This window comes from Anabrus simplex, chromosome 1 (assembly GCF_040414725.1).
Source record: "Anabrus simplex isolate iqAnaSimp1 chromosome 1, ASM4041472v1, whole genome shotgun sequence".
Lineage (NCBI taxonomy): Eukaryota > Metazoa > Arthropoda > Insecta > Orthoptera > Tettigoniidae > Anabrus > Anabrus simplex.
Genome location: NC_090265.1, coordinates 1,544,701,295 through 1,544,729,010, shown reverse-complemented (window position 1 = coordinate 1,544,729,010; position 27,716 = coordinate 1,544,701,295). Strand labels below are relative to the sequence as shown.

The 27,716-nt window shown below is 42.0% G+C and overlaps 1 protein-coding gene across 1 annotated transcript in view; it reads left to right on the top strand.

Moving 5' to 3' along the window:
* Drip (aquaporin homolog protein drip) overlaps window positions 1-27,716 on the top strand; it is a 483,076-nt gene that overhangs the window by 331,527 nt on the left and 123,833 nt on the right. Inside the window, exon 4 of the mRNA XM_067138074.2 lies at window positions 24,216-24,425. Coding sequence (XP_066994175.2) covers window positions 24,216-24,425 — 210 coding nt within the window. The remainder of the gene's footprint in view (window positions 1-24,215; window positions 24,426-27,716) is intronic.

Below are 27,716 nucleotides of genomic sequence, written 5' to 3'. Positions count from 1 at the left end.
GGTTCGAGCCCCACTGTCGGCAGCCTGAAGATGGATTTCCGTAGTTTCCCATTTTCACACCAGGCAAATGCTGGGGCTGTACCTTAATTCAGGCCAAGGCCGTTTTCTTCCCACTCCTAGGCCTTTCATATCCCACCGTCGCCATAAGACCTATCTGTGTCGGTGCGGCGTAAAGAAAGTTGTAAAAAAATACATGTTAAAAACATCAAAATACTGTATATGGTATGTGCGTGACGCACCACAGAGGTTCGCCATCCCTGGGCTACAGGGGTCCAGCGCGCATGCTTCAACCGCTTCATTTGTGCAGTGTGCTTGGCGCACTTTGTCGATCGAACCTTGTGGAAATACTCCAAGAACTGTTCTTAATTTGCAAAATAATTAATTTTCTGGTACCGTATTTTATACCCAAATCCTTTTGTATTTTCTCGTCAGGTGATAATATGAGGTTTTAAAAGTTTTTTGAAGAAAGTAAAGATGTGAAAGTGCAACCAATGATAATAAAATGTGTGGTAATTATACGTTAACATGTTTACAATCCTGAGTCTGAGAAGGAAGCGGCCATGGAATTAATTAACATACGGCCCCTGCATTTGTCTGGTATGAAAATGGGGAACTACGACAAACCTACTTCAGGGTTATCCAGGCGACGATGGGATTCGAATCCGCCATCTTCCGAGTGCAAGCTCAGAACTATGAGACCCGAACAGCGCGGCCAACACGCTCAGTCACGTACCTTTATCTCAACTAATATCATCACTCCTTGCACAATATAATATAAAGTACTGTACTTGTCATCTCTCAGCTGGCTCTTCTCTCCTGCCTCTCAATGTTTTCGATTCTGACCCTGCATCAGGTCCCCCTTCCTTCCCGTTCTCTCTCTGGTTCCATCTCTTCGCTACTTGACAGTAGCCCTTCGACGTACCTAATTCTTTATCGTTGTATCATGCGGTACTGTCTGTACACCAGACAGACCAGGGTGTGGTCTGGATCTGACACAATTTGAGCACATTTCTCTGTCTACTTCAAGAGCACAAGGTGTTGATAAAGTAGCAAGTCGCTCGTTACGCCTCGCTGCTTTCCTGCGTGCCGGAGCGAACCGATTATCAGCTGATAAGGATCACGGCTCTTGTGTCCACTGTGTAGGTGGGCTCCTTACACCTGTTATAAAGTCATCGATGATAAATAGCTACACGAACATAATACTTTCCTTTGAGAGACAGTGAGTTCGAAGACGAGGGAGGACTTCCCCAGTGTTTGTGGGGTTTCGACAATCATGTTCGGGTCTACATACTGTAGACCTGCCTCTCTGAGTACTCTCTGTTTGATCGTTTGATGTGATCCTAAAGACAATAAATGGGCTAAGAAGTTTATTGTTTTGAAGACAGTGGTTTAATCTACTTTAGGCCTGCCTCTCTGAGTACTTTCTGCTTAACCGTTTGATGTGATCCTGAAGACAATAAATGGGCTAAGAAGTTTATTATTTTGAAGACAGTGGTTTAATCTACTTTAAAAATAATGTCAACTTCCTAGCTAGTGAAAGAGCGTAAGTTAAGATGTTTTGGTATTGTGGCCTTGAATATGTTCATTTATTAATAATAATTGGGTATTCATAAATCATTCGTCAACTCATCAACAGGTCGCTGTACTGTAACTAGCGGTACCAAACACTTCCCTGCTCGTACGGATCGTAGTAATTTTAAGAAAAATCAAATATATTGTATACTACCAATGAAATGGACATTGCTACATAATACAAGTAATATCAATAAACAGGTGAATCAAATTAAAGGCCCAAAATACGTCCAATAAAATATATAACTTACATTATATACGTATGCATATTATTTCTTTCATATACTGAATAAAGACCTACAACCTGTTTTCCAGTCATTGACCGGGTCAGGGATGGAATGAATGTAGCCCCATCTTGCGGCGAGGATAGGAGTTGTGCCGGCTGCCGAGGCCTGTCGCACTTCTCTGGGGCAATGATTAATGACTGACAGATGAAATGAAATGATAATGGAGAGTGTTGCTGGAATGAAAGATGACGGAAAATCGGAGTACCGGAGAAAAGCCTGTCCTGGCTCCACTTTGTCCAGCACAAATGTCACATGGAGTGACCGGGATTTGAACCATGGAACCTAGCGGTGAGAGGCCGACGCATTGTCGCCTAAGCCACGGAGGCTTACATTTCTTTCATATACTGTAATGTATATAAATCATTTGTATTACTTTGCCAATATACTGTATGTGTTTTGCTCCCATGTAGATATGTTCAGTGTGCTTAATACTGTGTACACTTGGGTGAAGAAAATCTGGCCCATATCCGCAGAACAAAATAGTGTTTTTCCTTTCGTAAGGTTTCCGCATTTAGGCTACCTAACTCTAACCTGACTCCATCTAAGCGTTACTGCTTCTCTCTATGACTGGCCTGAAATATTATTATTATTATTATTATTATTATTATTATTATTATTATTATTATTATTATTATTATTATTATTATCTGCTTTACGTCGCACCGACACAAATATGTCTTACGGCGACGATGGGAGAGGCCTAGGAATTGGAAGGACCGAGCTCAATAGCTGCAGTCGCTTAAGTGCGGCCAGTATCCAGTAATCGGGAGATCGTGGGTTCGAGCCCCACTGTCGGCAGACCTGAAGATGGTTTTCCGTGGTTTCCCATTTTCACATCAGGCAAATGCCGGGGCTGTACCTTAATTAAGGCCACGGCCGCTTCCTTCCAATTCCTAGCCCTTCCCTGTCCCATCGTCGCCGTAAGACATATCTGTGTCGGTGCGACGTAAAGCAAATAGCAAAAAAAAAAAAAAAGGAATTGGAAGGAAGCGGCTGTGGCCTTAATTAAGGCACACCCCGGCATTTGCCTGGTGTGAAAATGGTAAACCACAAAAAACTATCTTCAGGGCTTCCAACAGTGGGGCTCGAACCCACTATCTCCCGATTACTGGACACTGGCCGCACTTAAATGACTGCAGCTATCGAGCTCGGTGGCCTGAAATAAATTCGGAGGAACAAATGTGAACCATTGAACGATGTTATGTTCAGTATGAAATGAGGAGTGGGTCCGAAATAGCCTACCTTAATGAAATTTGCTATGATAGTATAAGAAAAAGAAAGGGGGCTATCCCAGTGTAATATGTTTAGATACTCAACCTTGTAGAGGGAGGTGTGTGAAGTTCTCATTTTTTCGGGACGCCATCTTGAGAACCTGGCTGCTAAGCTTAAAAGCCGTAACAACTTGCTGGGTAGATTAGCTGGTACTTCATGGGGCGCAGATGCATGCACACTACGAACAATTGCCCTAGCAATAGTATATTCATCAGATAATCACATTAAGTACTGCACCACAGAGGCGGCACATTATTATTATTATTATTATTATTATTATTATTATTATTATTATTATTATTATTATTATTATTATTTACGGACTTACTTCTTCCATACTTTCAACAGTGGGAATTGTGCTGATGTGGTCAGATATATCTTTCTAGATTTCCTTTTTAAGTTATATAAGTACATCGATAAACAAAACGAACTGTGCACCCAAAACTAAATAGCAGTGGCCTTAAAATATATATTATGTTAAAAATATAAATTATAAATATCCGTAAATTAAATAAAAATAATATTTTTTACCCTTGAACTCTAACATTTTATTTCGTGGACAATCTTCCCATCACCCGAACTAAGTCTTACAGACTTGTTTGTATGTACATATCTGTAGCCGTAATGATACGTTTACCGAGCTCGATAGCTGCAGTCGCTTAAGTGCAGCCAGTATCCAGTATTCGGGAGATAATAGGTTCGAACCCCACTGTCGGCAGCCCTGAAAATGGTTTTCCGTGGTTTCCCATTTGCACACCAGGCAAATGCTGGGACTGTACCTTAAATAAGGCCACGGCCGCTTCCTTCCCACTCCTAGCCCTTTCCCGTCCCATCGTCGCCACAAGACCTATCTGTGTCGGTGCGACGTAAAGCAACTAGCAAAAAAAAAAAAAAAAAGATACGTTTTCGCCAAAGCTTATGTTTGTACCACAAAAAATGACTACCGTAACTCAGTCTACGTGAGCAAAAGGAAGAACACTTTCCTTTTTCGTCCCACCGCTTCAATTAGAACACTATTGTTGTCATTCGATGCTTTACCGAACAGTTGATATGTATCAGCTGACATAATCTGATATATTGCTCCTGGATGACGCTCAAGTTACTGACTAGCAAGAGAAAGCGAATGAGTTAATAGAACTCTCCCCTTATCCGAGATACTAAGCTCGTACGTTCAACAAGGTCTGCATTTACAGACGAACGTGCTTCTCCACAATAAGAAGAGAAAACTAAAGTTGGGGGGTCTCGATGCCGAGCCTAGGCGATTTTGAAAAGTAGGCAAGTTTGTAGTTTTACGTAACTGTTAATATCATGATCATAGTCGCAGGTCCTCCAGTTTTACGTGGAACCGAGCCACACAGACGAGACCTTTCGTTTCAAAAACCTCATGTGTATTGGCAGGTACCGAAGCGCAGCCATCTTGGTAAGAAGCCATTAGGGATGCCAGTCGGCTATCATGGTCCGTATATCTTAAGTTCATGTTCCAAATATTGGTCAAAATAATTTCATATACACGCACTACTATGTAGTACATCGTGGACACAATAATAATACTAATAATAATAATACCGGGCGAGTTGGCCGTGCGCGTAGAGGCGTGCGGCTGTGGGCTTGCATCCGGGAGATCGTGGGTTCGAGCCCCACGGTCGGCAGCCCTGAAGATGGTTTTCCGTGGTTTCCCATTTTCACACCAGGCAAATGCTAGGGCTGTACCTTAATTAAGGCCACGGCCGCTTCCTTCCAACTCCTAGGCCTTTCCTGTCCCATCGTCGCCATAAGACCTATCTGTGTCGGTGCGACGTAAAGCAACTAGCAAAATAATAATAATAATAATAATAATAATAATAATAATAATAATAATAATAATCGAGCCGAATGGTCCGCGTGTTTACGCGATAAGGCTATGGAGCCAAGCTCTACATTCTGGAGACGCGTGACTTCGAACCGCCACCGTCAGGTGTACTGGGATTGGTTTTCTGTAGTTTCCCGTCCGGCTCCATGGCTAAATGGTTAGCGTGCTGGCTTTTGGTCTCAGGGGTCCCGGGTTCGATTCCCAGAAGAGTCGGGAATTTTGACCAACATTGGTTAATTTCGCTGGCACAGGGGCTGGGTATATGTGTTGTCTTCATCATCATTTCATCCTCATCACGACACGCAGGTCGCCTAGGGAGTCAAATCAAAAGACCTGCACCTGGCGAGTCGAATATGTCCTCGGACACTCCCGGCACAAAAAGCCATACGCCGTTTCATTTCTGTAGTTTCCCATTTTCACTTGCAGACAAATGCTGGGTCAGTTCCAGTCCATAGACCACAGCCGATTCCTTGTCCAATTTCATTCACCATCATTCATTTCATCTTCATTAGCTCCTCAACTGAGGTAGGCGTCAGGAAGGGCACCTGGCCGTAAAACATGCCATATTCATTCATATCCCCTCATCTTAGTCCCTACAGGGCGAGTTAGCCGTGCGGTTAGCGACGCGCAGCTCTGTGCTTGCATCCGGAAGATAGTGGGTTAGAACCCGATTGTCGGCAGTCCTGAATATGGTTTTCTGTCGTTTCCCATTTTCACACCAGGCAAATGCTTGGACTGTACCTTAATTAAGGCCACGGCAGCTTCCTTCGCACTCTTAGGCTTTCGTATCCCATCGTCGCCATAAGACCTATCTGTGTCGGTACGACGTAAAGCAAAATGAATAATAATAATAATAATAATAATAATAATAATAATAATAATAATAATAATAATAACTTATAGAGCCTGGATACCGTGGTTCAAATCCCGGTCACTCCATGTGAGATTTGTGCTGGACAAAGCGGAGGCAGTACAGGTTTTTCTTCGGGTACTCCGGTTTTTCCTGTCATATTTCATTTCAGCAACACTCTCCATTAACATTTCGTTTCATCAATCAGTCACGTATCATTGCCCCAGAAGAGTGCGAAGGGCTTCGGCAGCCAGCACATTTCCTATCCTCGCCGCTAGATGGGGGCTACATTCATCCCATTCTTGACTCGGTCATTGACTGCAAACAAACAGGCTATGGATTTTCATTTTCAATAACTTATAATAATAGCAAAAACTATCCTAGATGCCGTATCAAGAAACGGGACTAATGGATAAAAAACAAACAAACAAACAAACAAACAACAACAACAACAGGATGTTAATAATAATGCTATATATTTTTAAGTCCCTTCAATTACTATAGATTTTAGGAGACGGTGAAATACCAGGATGTTCCTAACATTTAAGTAAGCAGTGTTAACTGAAGCGCTATGATTCGAATCAATAGCACTGAACTTATAAGGCGAAAGTATTTTCTTGCAAGGAGTTTTACGTCACAGCCCGTCGGACAGGCTTGTGTTGATGACGGCATAATGCGACGGGACGGAGGATACGAGCGTTGCCTTAATTAAGGGACAGCCACAATATTTGCTCAATGTTAAAATGGGAAAACATGGAAAACTATGTTCAGGGCTGCCGAACGTAGGGTTCGAACCCAACATTTCTTGTATACAAGCTATCAGCTACACGACTCAATCAGCGCAGCCAACTCGCTCGATTAGAAGGCGAGTGCTTAACCAGCTACACCAGACCTTTGGTCAAAATAGTGTTCTGATGGTCAGTCAACTTAAGTTACGAGGGAAGCGGGTTTTAGGATGAACTAGAGTTTACATGAGATAGGGTAGGTCAGTTTCGTTCCTCCCTTGAGATGTCCTTTGAAGCTGAACTGGAATGATTGGCATTTGTCCGACTTATGGGGCTGCGCGTTGGCGACTTAAATCAACAGAGCCATCAAATTACTACAAGAGATTTCAATTGGAGAGGAATTCAAAGCATTCGTCCCTCAATTAACCGGTCTTAGGACTGTTTGTTGCGAAGAAAATGGACACACAATTTTAATTGGCAACTAGTAACGACTCTGCATACTGTTCAGTTCTAATTAATGACTCGAACTTAATTACGAATGGTAAACTCTATTATAAGTGTGATTTTAATTTGAAGTTGCAATTTTACGTCGTACGCTTCTGCTCCAGCATATTTCAGAGTTGAGACAGATGAAATAAACAGTTGGAAGCAGAAGGTGGGGAATGCGGATAGTCAAAGTTTTACAAGGGTTTGAACAGCTGGATTATCATAGTAGCAAGGGGTAATTATTAATCACATACACTCTAAGTAGTCCGCAGCTTTCATTCACTAGTGTTTTTTTTTTTGCGTCGCACTGACACAGATAGGTCTTATGGCAACGATGGGATAGGAAAGGCCTAGGAATGGGAAGGAAACAGACGTGGCCTTAATTAAGGTACAGCCTGGTGTGAAAATGGGAAACCACGGAAAACCATCTTCAAGGCTGCCGACAGTGGGGTTCGAACCTACTATCTCCCGAATACTGGATACTGGCCGCAATTAAGCGACTGCAGCTATCGAGCTCGGTGTGGAAAATTTTAGCATTCACATTATCCCATACACTTGTTTACCTATCCTGTGTCAGCTTGGTGAATACGACGTAGTTTCTAGCACAATGATGGAAAAGAACAAGAGGATGTCGCAAATAAAGCTATGTAGCAACAAACCTTAAAGTGCATTAAATTTGACACGAAAATGGTATGTAATTATTCTTTTCTTTCGATTAACTGTTGGTTCTTATTCTTCTTCTTATTATTATTATTTCTGGTCTTTTTCCTAGTTTCATGAGTTGACATTTGATGTGGATTTGGTCTAGTTTTATGGCCAGATACCCTTCCTGATGACAACCCTATGTTAAGGGATGAACCTATTGTCTGTTTTTGTACAGTGGTATGGTGTGTTAAGACGAATATAAATATCCTGTCGCAGAGCCAGAGGAATTAACCATATAAAGTCCTCGGCCCTACCTGGAATCAAACCCGGGACCCTCTGAAGCTAGGGCCAGTTCGCTGACCATTCAAGCAAGGAGACGAACCGATTAACCATTGACCTCATACACGGTACAGGTCAACAAAGCTGATAGTATACACTCCAGAAATAATAATTCTGCAGGCATACTTCAGATACTTTTTCTACTTCGTCTTTAGAATGCCAGAATTTCACGCGGAAATATCTTTAAAATTCCAGTAAATCAATTGGATTGTGCCCTTCACAGTTTTTCACTCTTGAACCTCAATTGACTCCACCGGGATATTTTACCGATAAAATGGAGCGTCCAGCGAACTGAAATACTCAACCGGTCGTACAATATAAGTAAATCTGTCTGCCGACTCTGGACATGCCATTTATTTAGCATAAATGAGAGTTCTCAAATGAGTACGAGGTTAATTCCTGGGGGCAAAGGCGGCCGGGCGTAGAGCTAACCACTCTACCCCATCAAGTGCCGAGGTTACGGATAGTGGAAGCCTTTACCTTCCACCCCGCCAAGGGCCTTCACGGCCTGTACGGGGATGACTTTGCTTTGCTTTTTTTTAAATGAGAGTTCTCAGCATTTTCTTGGTCAGAATGGAAGTAGAACTCGTAATATTAAGCAGAATATCTGCTTACAAAGTGTTGGCAGGTTCGATCCCGGCTCAGTCATGTAGTACCTGAAGGTGCTCAAATACCCCTGTCGTGTCGTTAGATTTAACAGCACGTAAAAAAAAAAAAAAAAAAAAAAAATGCTGCAGAAAAAATTTCCCCACGTACGTGAATCCTATATTCTCACATCCTTTTCTACACTTCACACGATCACCGGGCGAGTTGGCCGTGCGTTTTAAGGGCGCGCAGCTATGAGTTTGCGTCCGGGAGATAGTGGGTTCGAACACCACTGTCGGCAACCCTGAAGATGGTTTTCCGTGGTTTCCCATTTGCACACCAGGCAAATGCTGGGGCTGTACCTTAAGGCCACGGCCGCTTCCTTCCCGCTCCTAGCCCTTTCCTACCCCATCGTCGCCATAAGACCTATCTGTGTCGGTGCGACGTAAAGCAAATAGCAAACTTCACACGATCCGTAACATCCCGAAGTGCATGTCGTCTCGCACCCTGTCCAGCCAACGTGTTTGTGGTCAACCACGGAGCAGGAGACCCACCCCGTTCAGTTCAAGGGCGGTCTTTGCAACTGAAGTATCAGTACCACGAAGTGCATACTCATGCTATCGTAGATGTGATTCCCAAATTTTATGTGTGACTGGGGCAACCTTAAATTTCTTAAGCACATCTTACCTTGCACAAAGCACTGGACCATCGCAGAATCTTCATTTCCATTACTTGAAGCGCCTGCCCACGCTTCATGTTTGGTCAGCATTCATTTCCGTAAAAGAAGTTAGTGGGCCATAAAACTAACAACATTGTTATGTTTACAATGGGCTAACAATCATAGTACCAAGCACTAAAGAAAAACGGGCTATTCTAAGAGTCATTGCCTACTGTACATCATCTGAGGTTCCCCATTCAACATTTAACGATCGCAGCTTTCTCGCTTTGAACAGCCACGTACTGTAGTAGTATAGACGTTAGTCTCCTATGCTCAAGGTAGTGAGCTGCTTTAAAAAGGCAGTAGTGATATACTTGAGATTCGGTAGCTATGGATTTACTGGCACGTTAAAGAGCTTCTTTCCAGAGCAAACTTTTGACACTCTGGCGTCTTTCACGGTGGATAGTAGTTATAGGAACCGACCTCGGTGGTGCATTCCACCGAACAGAGTGGTTTGAAATAGATCAGAACTCAGCATTCTGTCTCACTGGTGGCAGCCCTGAGAATGGTTTTCCATGGTTTCCCATTCTCCTCACTAAGACAAATACTGGGACAGTTCCTCTTGCACGCCACGGCCGCTCCCCTCTCACCCTTCTCCCTACCTCAAATCATCATACCGGGCCAGTTGGCCGTGCGGTTAGAGGCGCGCGGATGTGATTTTGCATCCGCGAGATAGTGGGTTCGAATCCCACTGTCAGCAGCCCTGAAGATGATTTTCCGTGGTTTCCCATTTTCACACCAGGAAAATACTGGGCCTGTACCTTTATTAAGGACATGGCCGCTTCCTTCCAACTCCTAGGCCTTTCCTATTCCATCGTCGCCATAAGACCTATCTGTGTCGATGCGACGTAAAGCCACTAGGAAATCACCTTGGGCTTGAGAGAGGAGACCCACCGTACCCCATCAGGGTGCGGAATTATAAAGCATTTAGTGGGTAGGATAGGTAAGTGTTATCTTCCCTCTCCACTATAGCAGATTTGATCTGGATTGAGATCGATGGCGTCTGAGGGTGTTTACGAGTGACAGCTCCACGTCGTTGACTTCCAGCACGTTAACGAACTTCTTCGAACATCTTCCGCAACCTATCGCCTGTTATCACCATCAGCAACTAGAATTGAAACAAATAATATTGTAATAATAATAATAATAACTTCAGTTTAACGTACCAATAACTACTTTTACGGTTTTCGGAGACGTCGAGGTGCCGAAATTTTGTCTTACAGTTATTATTATTATTATTATTATTATTATTATTATTATTATTATTATTATTATTATTTATGGGGACGTAAACCATTCACAACTAATCGTAAGGGAAAAGATAAACGCGGATAAAAGGAATATTTTGGACGTGGAACCACCGATAGTGGTTCGACATCTACGACTCTGCGACTCTGACACCGGAAGTATTAAAAAAAAAGGAAAAAAAATATGGTCGCCTACCTTCTGTGAGGAGATAGAAGAAGATGATGAAGAAGAAAGGCATTCAAAGTTCTCGGTATTTTCTAGGCAGAAAACAAAAGTGGAACTATTAAAAATCAGAAGAAGAATCTGCGATTTAAATATGCACTGCCAACAGTCAAGAGAGTCACGGGAAACCGCCGGTCTGCGTGGATCAAAAGGTAGCAAGCTTCTACGTTACTGTTAATATCGTGATCATAGTCATGCGCCTCTAGTTTTACGTGAAATCCGAACTAAAGAGGCGTGCCTTTTGATTTAAAACATCCCACAATTATTGGCTGGGATTTGAACCGTGGTCACCTCTGTGAGACGTCCGACTCGTTGGCTGAACGGTCAGCGTACTGGCCTTCGGTTCAGAGAGTCCCGGGTTCGATTCCCGGCCGGGTCGGGGATTTTAACCTTCATTGGTTAATTCCAATGGCCCGGGGGCTGGGTGTTTGTGCTGTCCCCAACATCCCTGCAACTCACACACCATGCATAACACTATCCTCCACAAGAATAACACGCAGTTACCTACATTTGGCAGATGCCGCCCACCCTCATCGGAGGGTCTGCCTTACAAGGGCTGCACTCGGCTAGAAATAGCCACACGAAATTAAAAAAAACCTCTGTGAGACGTCAGCAACGATTTCATTGGGGACTGTGTCGCCTCCGTACAGACAGTTTCTGAGCCATAAATTGGCGGATTCGATCCCAGCCTAGTCCAGTGGCATTTGAAGGTGCTCAAATGCACCGGCCTCGTGTCGGTAGATTTATTCGAATTCCGACACGTTGGCATCTCCGTAAACCGCAAAAGTAGTCTGTGAGATGTAAAAGTAATGACATTATTATAATTCTCCTAAGTGGGAAATTGACTGTCGTTCGAAATTTGTGGCTAAAATTTGGAACTGTTTCTTCATAGGAATTTGCTGGCATAGTAAAAGAAAGCTGGGAATGTGGTGGTCCCGTTAGCTTTCTCATGTATACAATGTTGGCAGCGGAGGCCACCGGCCCTCTTCCTGGTTCAAGGTCGCCGCCACATCAGCTGACTGGCAGGCACGTGACGTAACAGCCCAAGGAATGCAAATTACTCCAATAACCAGTGGAGCTGTTAAGACGTCAGGAATTTGGTCGTTACATTTTTTAAAAATGATCTTATTAGCATCCCATTAACTCTCAGCTACGAAGTGTTCCACTATTCATGTAAAGAAAGGACAGATATTATATCAACCTGGATGGTTTTGCATCTGTGCCTTGGCACAGGCCAGAGAAAAATGTAGCTATCACTCATTCTGTCTCATTTATGATCGTGACAGTATGGAAATTGCTGAAGCATTGCTGGTACTGAGTACGTCCGGATGTATGAAAGGTGCTACTCACAGGGCAGGTAAGTTGCAGTAATGCATTTTGGTCCAGTGAGAAATCATGGCAAACTATCTCACTCCTTATCATGTCTTGTATACTTCATTATGGCGACTCCATTGGTTTTTGCGGGTTTGGTACGTGTATTTGAGCTATATTCATCAACATCATCATCTGTTTACCCTCCAGGGTCGGTTTTTTCCTTGGACACAGCGAGGGATCCCACCTCTACCGCCTCAAGAGCAGTGTCCTGGAGCTTCAGACCCTTGGTCGGGGATACAACGGGGGAGAATGACCAGTACCTCGCCCAGGCTGCCTCACCTGCTATGCTGAACAGGGGCCTTGTGGAGGGATGGGAAGATTGGAAGGGATAGGCAAGGAAGAGGGAAGGAAGCCGCCGTGGCCTTATGTTAGGTACCATCCCGGCATTCGCCTGGAGGAGAAGTGGGAAACCACGGAAAACCACTTCCAGGATGACTGTGGTGGGAATCGAACCCACCTCTACTCACTTGACCTCCCGAGGCTGAGTGGACCTCGTTCCAGCCCTCATACCACTTTTCAAATTTCGTGGCAGAGCCGGGAATCGAACCCGGGCCTGCGGGGGTGGCAGCTAATCACGCTAACCACTACACCACAGAGGCGGACTATTTGAGCTATATTACTCTATATTAATATTGGTTAATATATAATATAATATAATATAATATAATATAATATAATATAATATAATATAATATAATATAATATAATATAATATAATATAATATAATATAATATAATATAATATTCCTTTATGCATGTGAGAGTGTCAGTGTAATACAACTCTGTTAAATTATAAGTAAATAATAGCTTTTTAAAATTTTTAATTTCGTGTGGCTATTTCTAGCCGAGTGCAGCCCTTGTAAGGCAAACCCTCCGATGAGGGTGGGTGGCATCTGCCATGCGTAGGTAACTGCGTGTTATTGTGGTGGGTGATGGTGTTATGTGTGGTGTGTGAGTTACAGGGATGTTGGGGACAGCACAGACACCCAGCCCCCAGGCCATTGGAATTAACCAGTGAAGGTTAAAATCCCCGAATCGGCTGGGAATCGAACCCGGGGCCCCCTGAGCCGAAGGCTAGTACGCTAACCATTCTAGCTCACGAGTCGGACATCTAATAGCTGTAAAATGTGGTTAAGTGTAAGACAGGGCCAGAAACCCAAACTTTGCCACTTAACCGCATAATCTTTGATGGTGCTTTCTGAGGATCCAACCAGCCTCCGGGATGATTTAACAGATAGACAGATACCGTGTTAGAACTGATTACATTTCACATATACCTATTATCAGAGCAATACATATTGTCAGATCTGTCTTGAGCAGTAAAGGGCGTGTGGGCTGATATCATTCGGTACTCCCATGTGAATGTGGCTTACATTTGCGATGGTATACCAATCCATTGTAAAGTCTATCCCGTAACACGAAAATAATCAAGTATCTTATCCAAACCTGGACGTTGGTAGTCTATTCAGTGCCCTCATCAAGACCAGCACCCTGAGTCAGAGTTTACTTGCGGAAGGGTGGCCAGATTCTTTTCGCACCTGCTGTAGCCAACAGCATGCACTACCCATTCACACTGTAGCCACACCCTATGTTGCTCAACTTCAGAGATCTCACGGGATTCGGTATTTCAGCATTGCTACGCCTTTGGTATCTGGATGGGTCCAGCCGTGAAAGTGTGACCAGTTACTAAGATTTGGGTTATTCTCTTGTCAGCATAAAGTGTAGTCAGAGAAATGTAATATTTAAAATGTCCAGACACATTTTTGAACAGTTTTTTGTAAAATATTACTACTACATTGGCATGCAATAGTTATATTCTCAATTTCTTCAAAATGTCGGCCTCCAACTATTGAATTTTGATTCATCCTCTAGTAGTTACAGGAACGTCAAACGCATAGTATTGTAAATAATTAGTCTACGTCGAGGGAGTTACTATCTACTCCTCCAGATGTCCGCCCGAGGCCGAGTTAATCCTATTCCAGAACTGAGAATTGAACTGATAGCCCCTTGAAGCTTGCCAATGCCAATTGCGTGTTTTTAGCATTTTAGTGTCCACCAATCCTTCCCCTGCCGGGCTGAGCGTTGGATATAAAATTTAACAAGGTTATATTTTCTTTTCAAGATTAAGAAATAACAAATAGAACAGGTACTCGGTAGCCGAAACACAATTCGAAAATGTACAATTACAGTGATTACAGGATTTGGGCTCCGAGAGCCAGACACACAATTCTTGAGCTATAAGCCCAACCTTACGATATATAGAATTCAACAAAGGGGCAGAAGACCCCTATCATGCCCAGGAGCACTCGCTCCCAATTACACAGTAAAGCCTCCTCGAGGCGCGCAGAAAACAAAATTTTAGAAAGAGCAACCTGCTCTTAAGTTCGAGCCTATCAAAGGCCACACCAGACTCCACTTTCAAGTTGTCCTCCAAGGACATGAAAACAGGGGTAAAAATACCCAACCTACTGAGGCCTATCAAGTAAAGAAACAGGTCAATTACATGGCCTCAAAAAATACCAACTTGAGAGGAGGCGTTCTTGCACTCCTAATACACTTTTATATAAAACCTACTTGGCACTAGGCCGTTACTGCAAGGGCTAATCCCATACTAAAGAGGTGACTTATAGAAGAAAACAATTTACATTACATTAAGGAAGAAACGGTTGAGAAAATAAGTTCACCTCAACGCAATATAAGTGGGGCCTCGAGAGGGTTAAGCACTCTCTATCCCAATATGTAGTTTAAAAGATAGAATTGATACTAGGTGTCTTTACATTTTAGGGGAAAAGTTACATGGTAGAAAGGCTTCGGACCTGCCCCGAGAGTTAAACTGCTGAGCTAGCAAGAAAAGAAGTTATTAAACGGCCATTACCTGGTGGCTGAACTGCTGCCCGAAGAAAGAGGCGCTTCCCGCCCCCTGCTACGTACTTTACACACTGATAGATGTTACTGAAGTGGCCCGGAGACCCGAAAATCAGCAGTTTATATACTCTCGCGGAAAGTTCGAGGCGTTTCAGGAATGAGAACACCCGCCCACAAAAACTTTATTGGCTAGGGTTAAGCAACATATTCAATTTGGAGAAGATACACCTGATTGGTCATAAATTAATTAAAGAAATTCGGGATTGGCTAAATTCAAAACAAGGGGAAAGAAAGGGTTATACAGCCAACTTAAACAATAACAGAAAGAAATTTAACAAGGAACAAACTTTTGAAATAAAAATTTCTCCAAAAAACAGTTCTTTCACTTCGCACTAGGGTGCACCATTGTAGTTCTTCAGTAGTGTCCTCTAGAAGAGAAAGTTCACACTTCTTACTACAGGTAAAACAAAAATACATCGAAAACGACCCAGTTCAGAAACTTCAAAATTTCCAAGTAGATACATCTTCTGAGAAACTTGAAAATTAACACATTAGATAAAGTTCAGACTTCCTCCAGTAGGGGAGTTTCAACAGGCGCAAAATTTGAATTAGCGACGTGGCCACCCGGTACAATTATTATTATTATTATTATTATTATTATTATTATTATTATTATTATTATTATTATTATTATTATTATTATTATTATTTAAAATCAGAATTTTTCCAACCATGGACTACATAGAACTTAAGGCTACTTGATCGTCTTCTTTTTCTGATCTTTCTCTGCTCCTTGGATATTATCAATTTGGGCGTTCATTTTGGTGGTTTCTCCGCTTCGGAACTCCTTTCTATTAATTGTTGATCGTACCTGCTGTCAGCCCAATTTCCTCAGAATCCGTCTTGACCTCTTCACTGATTTCGGTGTAACCTTCAGTCCTAAAATGTACTTAAAGAGCTTCTTCGTTAATCAGTTCTCGTCCATTCTCACCAAATGTCCACAGAATTTCAACCTCCAATTCCGTATTGAGATCAGTATTTCCAGTGTGTCTGTAAAGATCCTCGTTCTTTCTTATCTTTCATATCACATCAGTATTTCTCACTGGTCCTAGAATTTTTCTCAAGATTCCCCCCCCCCCCTTTTCTTTCTCGATTTCCTACAGTTCTCCTTTCTTATTCAGTGGTAGGCTCTCCGAGCCAACAGACCCTCTGGATTTACTACTGTGTTGTAGTGTCTGATTTTAGCTGATTATTATTATTATTATTATTATTATTATTATTATTATTATTATTATTATTATTATTATTATTAAAACAATAATCGTCCATACTTGTAAAGTAAGTTCGTTTGAGTCCGACCAGAAAATATCGATGACAGGCAGCTAATGTGTGTTACGTATGAGGTCCTAAAGTGGACCACGTGTTTCTTATGGAATCTTCTTTAACCCAGGTCAATATATTCAGTTAACAAGGTCGATTATTTCTCGAACTGGCGAATAATTGAGGACACATCACATCGGAGAGGTCGTGCATCGTTGAGAAGTAGACGACAGTCTGTCGTGCTGTGTGGGCCGTGTTGGCTCGTCTAGCGAACTGTATCACAAGCTGAAGACTATTTAGATGACTGCGAAGGAAACCGACGCGCAACTGAAGAACATCTATTAGGCTAACACATTAGTCCTTTAAACGACAATAATCAACACCACCACATCTATCAAACTGATAATGATGATAATATGCTACACCGTGCTTCCCACGAGATATCCAGATGGAAAATGCTACCATCCACCAGTCTGGGAAACTTTGCACATGAACTCACCTGACTGATAACTTGCCTGACACAGTGTAGTCGAAGTGATAGCCTAGTCAGACCATATGGCACGCGATATCTCATTTTCCGAAGGAATATTTTTATAATTCATGGAGAAACTGAAACACACTGTGGATTGCATTTCGCGACTTCCTTAATTAGCTAATATTGACATAAAGCATTGGATAAATATATTGTGAACAGCCTTCATGAAAATGTAATGCTTAGAATATTATTTTATAACAATGAAAGGACACAAATATGTAAATGGAAATTTTTGTGTACTGTATTTACTCACTCCGATTCACTTATAATTACTTCATTTTCACTTATTCCAAGTAGTAATGACCAAGGAATTAAGCTCGAGCGTTATTGCTTTATTAGTATTACATAACTATTTATAGTATGTTTATATTACTACTATTTTATTATAATATAAATTATTAGCACTAACGGTGTTTAAAATGCACAAATATATAATAGAAGCAAACAGTTATGTTAATAGCCTTACAATCTGAATGTGGTTTAATGTGACTTTGACCATGGCAGAGTATACGCATGCGTTATATAGCTGTTGATAACGTTATCCATGTGTCACTTTTTTCCAAGTAAATGCTCCGAAAAACGCCGAAAAACAACTTTATGGGTCATATGTTCCTTAAAGGGGCTTAAAACTGCCAAGTACTTCACATGCTGATTAAAATGTATTGGAGATAAGAAGTCAGGGTGAGGACCCCCTCAGTCGCATTTCTTGGCATTTATCATCGAGTTAGCTGTCTTTCATATCTGAGAGTTCCTCAATTCCAACCTTATAATACTCAGACTAGGGCAGCAGCGCAGCCAGGATCGACGAATGGTGTTCAGATTACAATCTAAAATCCAACTTTTCTTTTTTTTTGCTAGTGGCTTTACGTCGCACTGACACAGATAGGTCTTATGGCGACGATGGGATAGGAAAGGCCTAGGAGTTGGAAGGAAGCAGCCGTGGCCTTAATTAAGGTACAGCCGCAGCATTTGCCTGGTGTGAAAATGGGAAACCACGGAAAATCGTCTTCAGGGCTGCCGACAGTGGGATTCGAACCCACTATCTCCCGGATGCAAGCTCACAGCCTCGCGCCTTTAACCGCACGGCCAACTCGCCCGGCAAAAATCAAACTTTCGAGGCATCTTAGAAAATAGATTAAAGAGATTTGTTGGTTTTACAATTATGTCTCGGTGAATATTCAAAAGAGTCAACCCACTGAGTCGACTTTCACTTGTTTATTGTCAGTTTCTGTTTATTTTCATTTGTAAAAATTCTATGGCGGCGGGGGGGAAGGGGTTCTAACCTTCCAGTAACCCGCCCCCTATGGTTACGCGCCTGGATTAGAGTTCAAATATTTGGACGTGCCGAAAATAAAACCATGTCTTCCGGTTAAGAGGAAGAGTCGCTATCAGGGGGTTGGTTGGCTCGAAATAAATAAATGGGTCATTTTAAGAGGCTAGACGAAGGAGGAGTGAGCTGAGTCGTGCAACACGGACAGACAGCGCGGTGTGAAATATAGTACCTGACTGGGAGATGGACATGGCCGATCTTGTAAGCTGAAGCTCTCATTACGGTGACTTAGTGGGTGGCAGGCCTCTCGCGAATCTCCTAGGCTGTATGTCTTGTTGGTGCATTTGATTGTTAATATGGATAATCTGTCATTTACTGATTCGAAATTTGCAACCGATTTAAGGACATTGGTTACAGCAAACACGGTTTCAAGCATCACAGATACATTGAGGACTCTTTCTTGATCTGCTCTGCTCTTGAAGAAATGGTAACCTTCAGATTCAAAAGTCTCTTCGTCTGTGTAACGTGTTATTATTATTATTATTATTATTATTATTAAAGGTACTTTTTCCACGCCCCTTAATCTCTTATAGATTTTAAGAAACGCCTGGCTCCTGAAAGTTTGTCCCACAGTACTACTATAACTTGTGGGAAGCTGAAATGCTGGTAACAGCAACAGTTGGAACGTCTAATTTGTCTCATCACGATGCTTGTTGCTGAAATGAAATGTCGTGTGGCTTTTAGTGCCGGGATATCCCAGGACGGGTTGCAGGTCTTTCTATTTCACGCGTCGTGATGAGGATGAAATGATGATAAAGACAACACATACACCCAGCCCCCGTGCCAATGGAATTAAACAATTAAGGTTAAAATCCCTGACCCGGCCGGGTATCGAACCCGGGACCCTCTGAGCCGAAGGCCAGTACGCTGACCGTTCAGTCAACGAGTCAGACATGCTTGTTGTTTAAAGGGGCCTAACATCTTGGACATCGGCTGACTCTAATTTGTCACACAATCCACCTAACGCCACCGCCACAGTTGGTTTGCAACCTAGTAACTGAGGTCATGCCATTATTATTATTATTATTACTATTATTATTAAACCAACAACTATCTCTACACATACTTCATTTTCGTATAACTGTAAATTGATCGGCAAGAGACTTGTGGAGAAAATTGTCGGTATTTCCTTGAATATACGATTCAACTATCTTCATCCTCTCCGTCGACCCCTTGTTTAGTGCCTGAACAATGTCCCTATCGTCACTGTGCCGAAATGAAATGACGTATGGCTTTTAGTGCCGGGAGTGTCCGAGACATGTTCGGCTCGCCAGGTGCAGGTCCTTTGATTTGACTCCGTAGACGACCTGCGCGTCGTGATGAGGATGAAATGATGATGAAAACGACACATACACACCCAGCTCCGGTGTCAGCGAAATTAACCAATGATGGTTAAAATTCCCGACCCTGTTGGGAATCGAACACGGGACTCCTGTGTCCAAAGGCCAGTACGCTAACCATTTAGCCATTTAGCCGGTCGTCACTGTAGGTTACAGGTAACGTACTGGTATCTAACATTCGAACTATAACCTAGCGTAAACACAAGTTTCAATAGGCTGTGCGCGTTTGCTTCAGACAATACATTAGGGAATGTTATTTTCTGACTGCCGGGCTGAGTGGCTCAGACGGTTGAGGCGCTGGCCTTCTGACCCCAACTTGGCAGGTTCGATCCTGGCTCAGTCCGGTGGTATTTGAAGGTGCTCAAATACGTCAGCCTCGTGTCGGTAGATTTACTGGCACGTAAAAGAACTCCTGCGGGACAAAATTCCGGCACCTCGGCGTCTCAGAAAACCGTAAAAGAGTAGTTAGTGGGACGTAAAACAAATAACATTATTATTATTATTATTATTATTATTATTATTATTATTATTATTATTATTATTATTACTTTCTGACTTGTCTACATATCATAGAAAACTCCTGTGGAGTCACCAAAGCTAAGGATGATTGCTATACGTTGCCTTAGGTGGGGGTGGTGATTATTGTTTTAAGAGGAAGTACAACTAGGCAACCATCCTGTAGTAACACTGATCAGAGGAAAAACATGGAAAGGGTGCGGCACTTCGAAAAATGAAGGTATCGGCCAAAGAAAGACAAGGGACACGAAGGGCATGAAAATGCAAGAAGCACAAGCAGTAGAGTGCTGGAAAAATCGCGGGTTCTATCCCTGCTCAGTCCATTAGTATTTCATAGTGCTGAAATACGCCAACCAGATTTACCGACACTTGAAATAACTCCTGCACGACGAAATTCCGGTAAATTCCCGTCTCCGAAAACCGAAAATGTAAAAATGTAAAATAAATAATATTATTATTGGTCATGGCTAGAAGAGACATATCCCCCCCACCCATTATGGATAGTCTGGTTCAGAACACAACGACCTTTCTCCTGGAAATGCAAACTTTCACCCACTCCCTATTTTATGAGAGATCAATGCAATGGAACCCGGCATTGCCAAATAAATAAGGGCACGATGTCCTTCAATATGTTCGCACTGTATCCGTGTGATACGTGGGTATTGTTACTTCGAGAAGGGGATGGGGAGTGGTCATCTCGTTCTATGCGTCTAATCTTACTTCAATTGTATATTGAATTCTCTGTGTTTCGTTCTTCTCAATGACTTCTGAACGGTAAATAGGAGCAAATATTGACGTATCCAGTAATTGCGGCGACATGCAAGGGCGAGCAGTGCAAGGTACCAGTCGTGTTGTCGCATGTTGTGCCTGCGGGTTACCTCATTAGTATCTACTGCGGCTCACATTAACGTTGTTGTTGTTGTTGGAGTCATCAGTCCATAGACTGGTTTGATGCAGCTCTCCATGCCACCCTATCCTGTGCTAACCTTTTCATTTCTACGTAACTATTGCATCCTACATCTGCTCTAATCTGTTTGTCATATTCATACCTTGGTCTACCCCTACCGTTCTTGCCACCTACACTTCCTTAAAAAACCAACTGAACAAGTCCTCGGTGTCTTAAGATGTTTCCTATCATTCTATCTCTTCTTCTCGTCAAATTTAGCCAAATCGATCTCCTCTCACCAATTCGATTCAGTATCTCTTCATTCGTGATTCGATCTATCCATCTCACCTTCAGCATTCTTCTGAAACACCACATTTCAAAAGCTTCTATTCTCTTTCTTTCTGAGCTAGTTATTGTCCATGTTTCACTTCCATACAATGCCACGCTCCACACAAAAGTCTTCAAAAACATCTTTCTAATTCCGATATCAATGTTTGAAGTGAGCAAATTTCTTTTCTTAAGAAAGCTCTTCCTTGCTTGTGCTAGTCTGCATTTTATGTCCTCCTTACTTCTGCCATCGTTGGTTATTTTACTACCCAAGTAACAATATTCATCTACTTCCTTTAAGACTTCGTTTCCTAATCTAATATTTCCTACATCACCTGCCTTCGTTCGACCGCACTCCATTACTTTTGTTTTGGACTTATTTATTTTCATCTTGTACTCCTTACCTAAGACTTAATCCATACCACTCAGCAACTTCTCGAGATCTTCTGCAGTCTCAGATAAAATAACAATATCTTCCGCAAATCTCAAGGTTTTGATTTCCTCTCCTTGGACTGTGATTCCATTTCCAAATTTCTCTTTGATTTCCTTTACTGCCTGTTCTATGTAAACATTGAAAAGGAGAGGGGACAGACTGCAGCCTTGCCTCACTCCTTTCTGGATTGCTGCTTCTTTTAAAAGCCCTCGATTCTTATCACTGCAGACTGATTTTTATACAGACTGTAGATAATTCTTCGTTCCCGGTATCTGATCCCTATCATCTTCAGAATCATAAATAGCCTGGACCAATCAACATTATCGAATGCCTTTTCTAGATCTACGAATGCCATGTACGTGGGCTTGTCCTTCTTGATTCGATCCTCTAAGATCAGACGTAAAGTCAGGATTGCTTCACGTGTTCCTACATTTCTTCTGAAGCCAAATTGATCTTCCCCCAACTCAGCTTCAACTTGTTTTTCCATTCTTCTGTAAATAATACGTGTTAAAATTTTGCAGGCATGAGATACTAAACTAATAGTGCGGTAGTTTTCACACCTGTCAGCACCGGCTTTCTTGGGAATAGGTATAACAACATTCTGCCGAAAATCGGATGGGACTTCTCCTGTCTCATACATCTTGCACACTAAATGAAATAACCTTACCATGCTGGCTTCTCCTAAGGCAGTCAGTAATTCAGAGGGAATATCATCAATTCCAGGTGCCTTGTTCCTATTTAGGTCACTCACAGCTCTGTCAAACTCTGACCTCAAAATTGGGTCTCCCATTTCATCAGCATCAACAGCCCCTTCATGTTCCAGTCTATATTTCATTAGTAATACGCGTTTTATGAATAGTAAACAGCAAACTACGTCAACACAAATAACAGTAGTCTGCCTAACACACTCTTGGAGCAGTTATTCTTACGCAAGCAACTCTTCCAAATCATATTTTCTGTCTGTCATTCTTCATTGTTTGGTAACTTCTTTGAGTCTATATTTCATTTAAGAATCAGTTGCTGGCTCAACTTTTCACGAACGAAAGAAGCTAAAACAAAAGACAACGTGTTTCAATCCACATTGCGTGCACTGCTTCTCGTGGTTTGTGTCTTCTTGCAATAAATATGAAGCAGAAACATTGCAGATGACATGAAAAGAACTAAAAGAAAAAGAAGATAAGTTACCTGATTTTCAATGGGATCATATGGTACATACGATTTTCTCACTGCATACAGAATAGTGGCGGCGCGTGGATGAAACGTCTGGGGGTTCACTGCTGTGGAAAATAACATGTTCAGATTTATTGTTACTTGATATTTACACGGATGTAAAATTGCTTGATTGGCATCGTGACTTTCCTTTGAAGGCACCCAGCTTCAGCTCAAAGAAGTTACCAAACAATGAAGAATGACAGACAGAAAATATGATTTGGAAGAGTTGCTTGCGTAAGAATAACTGCTCCAAGAGTGTGTTAGGCAGACTACTGTTATTTGTGTTGACGTAGTTTGCTGTTTACTATTCATAAAACGCGTATTACTAATGAAAAGTCTAATGAATTGTACAAACTTAGGCTACGCAAGCCTGTTGATGCTATACAAACCATAATTACCAAAATATTCTGGCTCATAGCGATTAATTACCTCAGAATTGTAAAATCATTAAATTAACATTCCTTCAAAACCTACCACTAACAGCAAATTTTAACCGCGCGCTGTGACAGTGCTTCGGCTAATTTCGGAGTTGCTCGTGTCTATCGCTGGTCCACTCGCCAGCGATTCCTGGGCTATGTTTTCCTCGCTCCTCATAGCCCCTCGCCATGCGCACCCTCCTTACGTCCCACAGCCCCGCGCCGACAGTCCTAAAATTGAACCTCTTCGCTGGTTGCGGAGAGCAACCGGTGTTGGTGTCAAAATCATCGCTACGTGCGCGAATATAATGAGCTAATTAAAGGAATAGGCTCTTGATTAACCATTTTACTAAAAGTTACCTACCGTATTTCTAGGGAGTTCACTGAACCACTGAACATATAGAACGCGCCGCCACTGATACAGAATGTGACACATTAGCCCTTCGAACTGTATTGCTATTACCAGCATTTTAGCTTCCGACACGTTACAGCCAGACGTAAATGACCATTTTCTTTACGTCGCACCACCACAGATGGATCGTATGGCGACGACTGGATAGGAAAAGGCTAGGAGTGGTAAGGGAGCGGCCTTTACCTGGTGTAAAAGTGGGAAACCACAAAATAGCAACGGTGGGGTTCGAACCCACTATCTCCCGAATGCTAGCTGATACATACGTGACCCTAACCGCGCCGCCACTTGCTCAGTAAATAATATATAGCCGGTGTCTTTTAATTCTGCTCAATCAGAAGCCGATGGAAACTGAATGTTTACTCTTTGATTTTTCATTTATGATCCTCTTTGACATTCTTGATTTTTGCCGAGTTCTATGAGACACGTTCCAACTCTTCTACTTGTTCCTCAGGTGCTGACCCCCAGCGAAGTGGTTGGGAACCTGGGCATGACAATGGTAAATGAGAAGTTGACTCCGGTTCAGGCACTCTTCATTGAGGCCCTCATTACCTTCGTGCTGGTCTTGGTGGTGCACGCTGTGTGTGATGACAAGAGGAATGACGTCAAGGGATCTGTACCACTCGCCATCGGACTGTCCATCTCCACCTGCCATCTGGCAGCGGTGAGTACTCGTTGCACCCATCTGCATGACATCGAAAGGAGATAATCTGTTAGATGTATGAACTGTCTATATCGTAAATACAACCACCCTGTAGAGTTATTGATTGGAACAACCACTACCTGCGCGTGACGTGCTCGCCTTCTACCCCTCTCATTAAAGCTGGACGATTTGATTATTTATTATATATTTAACGTATAGCTAATATAAAAATGTATTCTTGTTACAGTCAAAAAACAATCCATATAAAATATTTCAGAAGTTAAATTTCAGTTATCATGGTTGAAAATTATATGGTAAAGTTAACGAGCATGTTAAGACACGGCTCTTACACTAGGATATGAAAGACTAAAAATTAAAATCAGCACGAAAAGATGCCTTTCAAATAAATGAGGATAGGACCATACACATACATTATATGCAATATACAGTGTACAAATCTGTGCCCAGCGAGGAAATAGCCTACGAGCAAGGATTCTTGTTCATTACAAATGAAGGTCTATCTCATAGGAACTCCTAGCATTATACACTGACAATTACATCGTATAAAATGACCCTTCCCAGACCTCCCTGATGGGAGGACTGATAAGCAATCCTCTTGGAAAATATCCAACCGCCACCCCCTTTCCGGGGTTTCTCTTAAATTTTTAGCAATTGAAGAGACGTTTAACAATTATTATTATTATTATTATTATTATTATTATTATTATTATTATTATTATTATTATTATTATTATTATTATTATTATCACGCCACACTCACACGCGCAGGTCGGCTATGAGTGTCGAATTGAAATACCTGCACAGACAAGCCGAACATATCCTTGGACACTCAAGACACTAAAAGCCATACGACAATTAAATTAATTAATTAATTAATTACATTACATTACATTACATTAATAATTCATAAATAGATGTAGTGGTCGGTGTGATTAGCTGCCACCTCCAGAGGCCCAGACTCGATTCCCGACTCTGCTACGAAATTTGAAAAGTGGTATGAGGGCTGGAACGGGGTCCATTCAATCACGGGATGTCAACCGAGTAGAGGAAAGTTCGATTCCCACCTCAGCCATCCTCGAAGTGGTTTTCCGTGGTTTCCCACTTCTAGTGCAGACAAATGCCGGGAGGGCCCCTAACTTAAAGCCACGGCCACTTCCTTCCGTCTTCCTTGACTATCCGTTCCGATCTTTCCATCTTCCCACAAGGACCCTGTTCAGGATATCAAGTCAGGTTGCCTGGGCGAGGTACTGGTCCCCCTCTTCAGTTGTATCCTCCGACCCAAAATCTCTCGCTCCAGGACATTGCCCTTGTGGCGGTAGAGGTGGGATCCCTCGCTGAGTCCGAGGGAACAACCAACCCTGGAGGGTAAACGAATTAAGAAAGAATAAATAAATAAAATAAATAAATGATGTAGTGTAAGGGATATCTCTTTCTCACATCATTGACACACCTAGTGTACACACACTTTACAAGGCGGTGCGTTTTAGCTGATCAGTTCACTTTGTCTTTACTCCTCCACCTTCATTTGTCACGTAGAGCAGATCTTTGTTCTTAGGTTAGTGTTTGTGTGCCGGGGTTTAATTAAAACCAATAAGGGACTGACTGAACAAAATGCTGGAGTGACCAACAAATTGTAAGGAGATTCTAGCAACATTAGGCTACACATTAGAAAACACCACTGGAAACTCGATACATCGACACATCACCAAGTTCCACAAGCAACCTGTTCTTCTACCAAGTACGATTTTTTCGACCCCTCAGCTACATTATATTCCCTTACCACCTTCATTCAGAACCATCTTTCTCGGAGGTACTACGTGTCCATTCAGGAACAACCACGTGTTAAGAAACTATTGCGAACTATTAACAATAATGGATCAGAATAAAAATAATTAACTTTAAGGGTAGGATAATACGACATGTAGCAGCATAGCTAATAAATAATTGTGAGAAGGAAGAATGTGTCACATAATAATGAAATTCAGAAACATTCGCTGGGTACAGAAGAAAGACAAATTCTTCCGACCATAGAAGATGGACGTCTCTACCTACGCAACAATACATTGATATTCCATCCATAAGAAAAGAAACCAGTGTGTTGCATCATGCATTGTTAGAGATCGGTTCTTTGGGGTCCTGTTGAATACAAGTCGGCAACGGAACACTAGACCGGTCTCACATAAATAAACCAATGTAGGTCACACTTACAGCGGGATTATACATTTTTTTTTTTACATTATACACCTGCTCATAGGCAGGAGATAAGAAGGTTTATCCGCCAACAGAAAGAGAAAATCGGATTAGCCTTCCATTTACCATGACAGAAAGAAAGTCTTGAACTGGATTTCCCTACCTATGTGAAGTCGTAACTCAGTTTTCAGAGCAAGTAAGAGATCGGAGATAGGTCATTTAGTATTTTCCCAGTGAGAGAGGAATCGATTTACTGAGGATAGCAGTATTATAAACAAAACTGGTTACGTTCTGACCGTGGAGGTTCCACTCAGTAAAACGAAAGACGAGTTAACACAGGGTGCTTAAACTCTAAGCTTATTAAAACGTCTAAACTTCATAGAAATTTGCTTTCCCTTTGTCAGGGTTTGAACGTCGCACTAACACATCGAAGGTTTTCGCTGACGTAAGAATAGGAAAGTGCTTTATTTGAGAAGGAAAAGGCTTTGGCCTTAATTAAGGTACAGCCACAGCATTTTCCTGGTGTGAAAATGGGAAGCCAACTTCAGGGCTGCCGAAGGTAGAGTTCAAAACTGCCTTCTCCTGAATGAAAGCTCACAGCTACATTACTCGAACCACGCAGCCAACTCGCTCAGTACAGCAGTTTGTATAGAAACAAAGTTAAATTTATAAATAATAATAATAATAATCTTCTGGTTCTTCCTGGCCTTCTACCACCATACTGGGATTGGCAATGTTATTGATTAAGCCAAGTTTTACGGCCGGATGCCTTCTCTGACGACAATCCCTTGTGGAGGGATGTAATCACCATTGCGTGTCTCAGTGAAAGTTGACAGTGTGATGTGTTGTGTGTATGAAGACGAAAGACACCCAGCACCTGAACTAGACGAATTAATGAAACGTGGTTAAAATACCCGACCGAGAATCAAACGCTGGGCCCTCTGAACCGAAGGCCAATACGCTAAATATTCAGCCAAGGAGCCGGACATTAATAATAATAATAATAATAATAATAATAATAATAATAATAATTAATAATAATAATAATAATAATAATAATAATAATAATAATAATAATAATAATAATAACGGCGTGTGGCC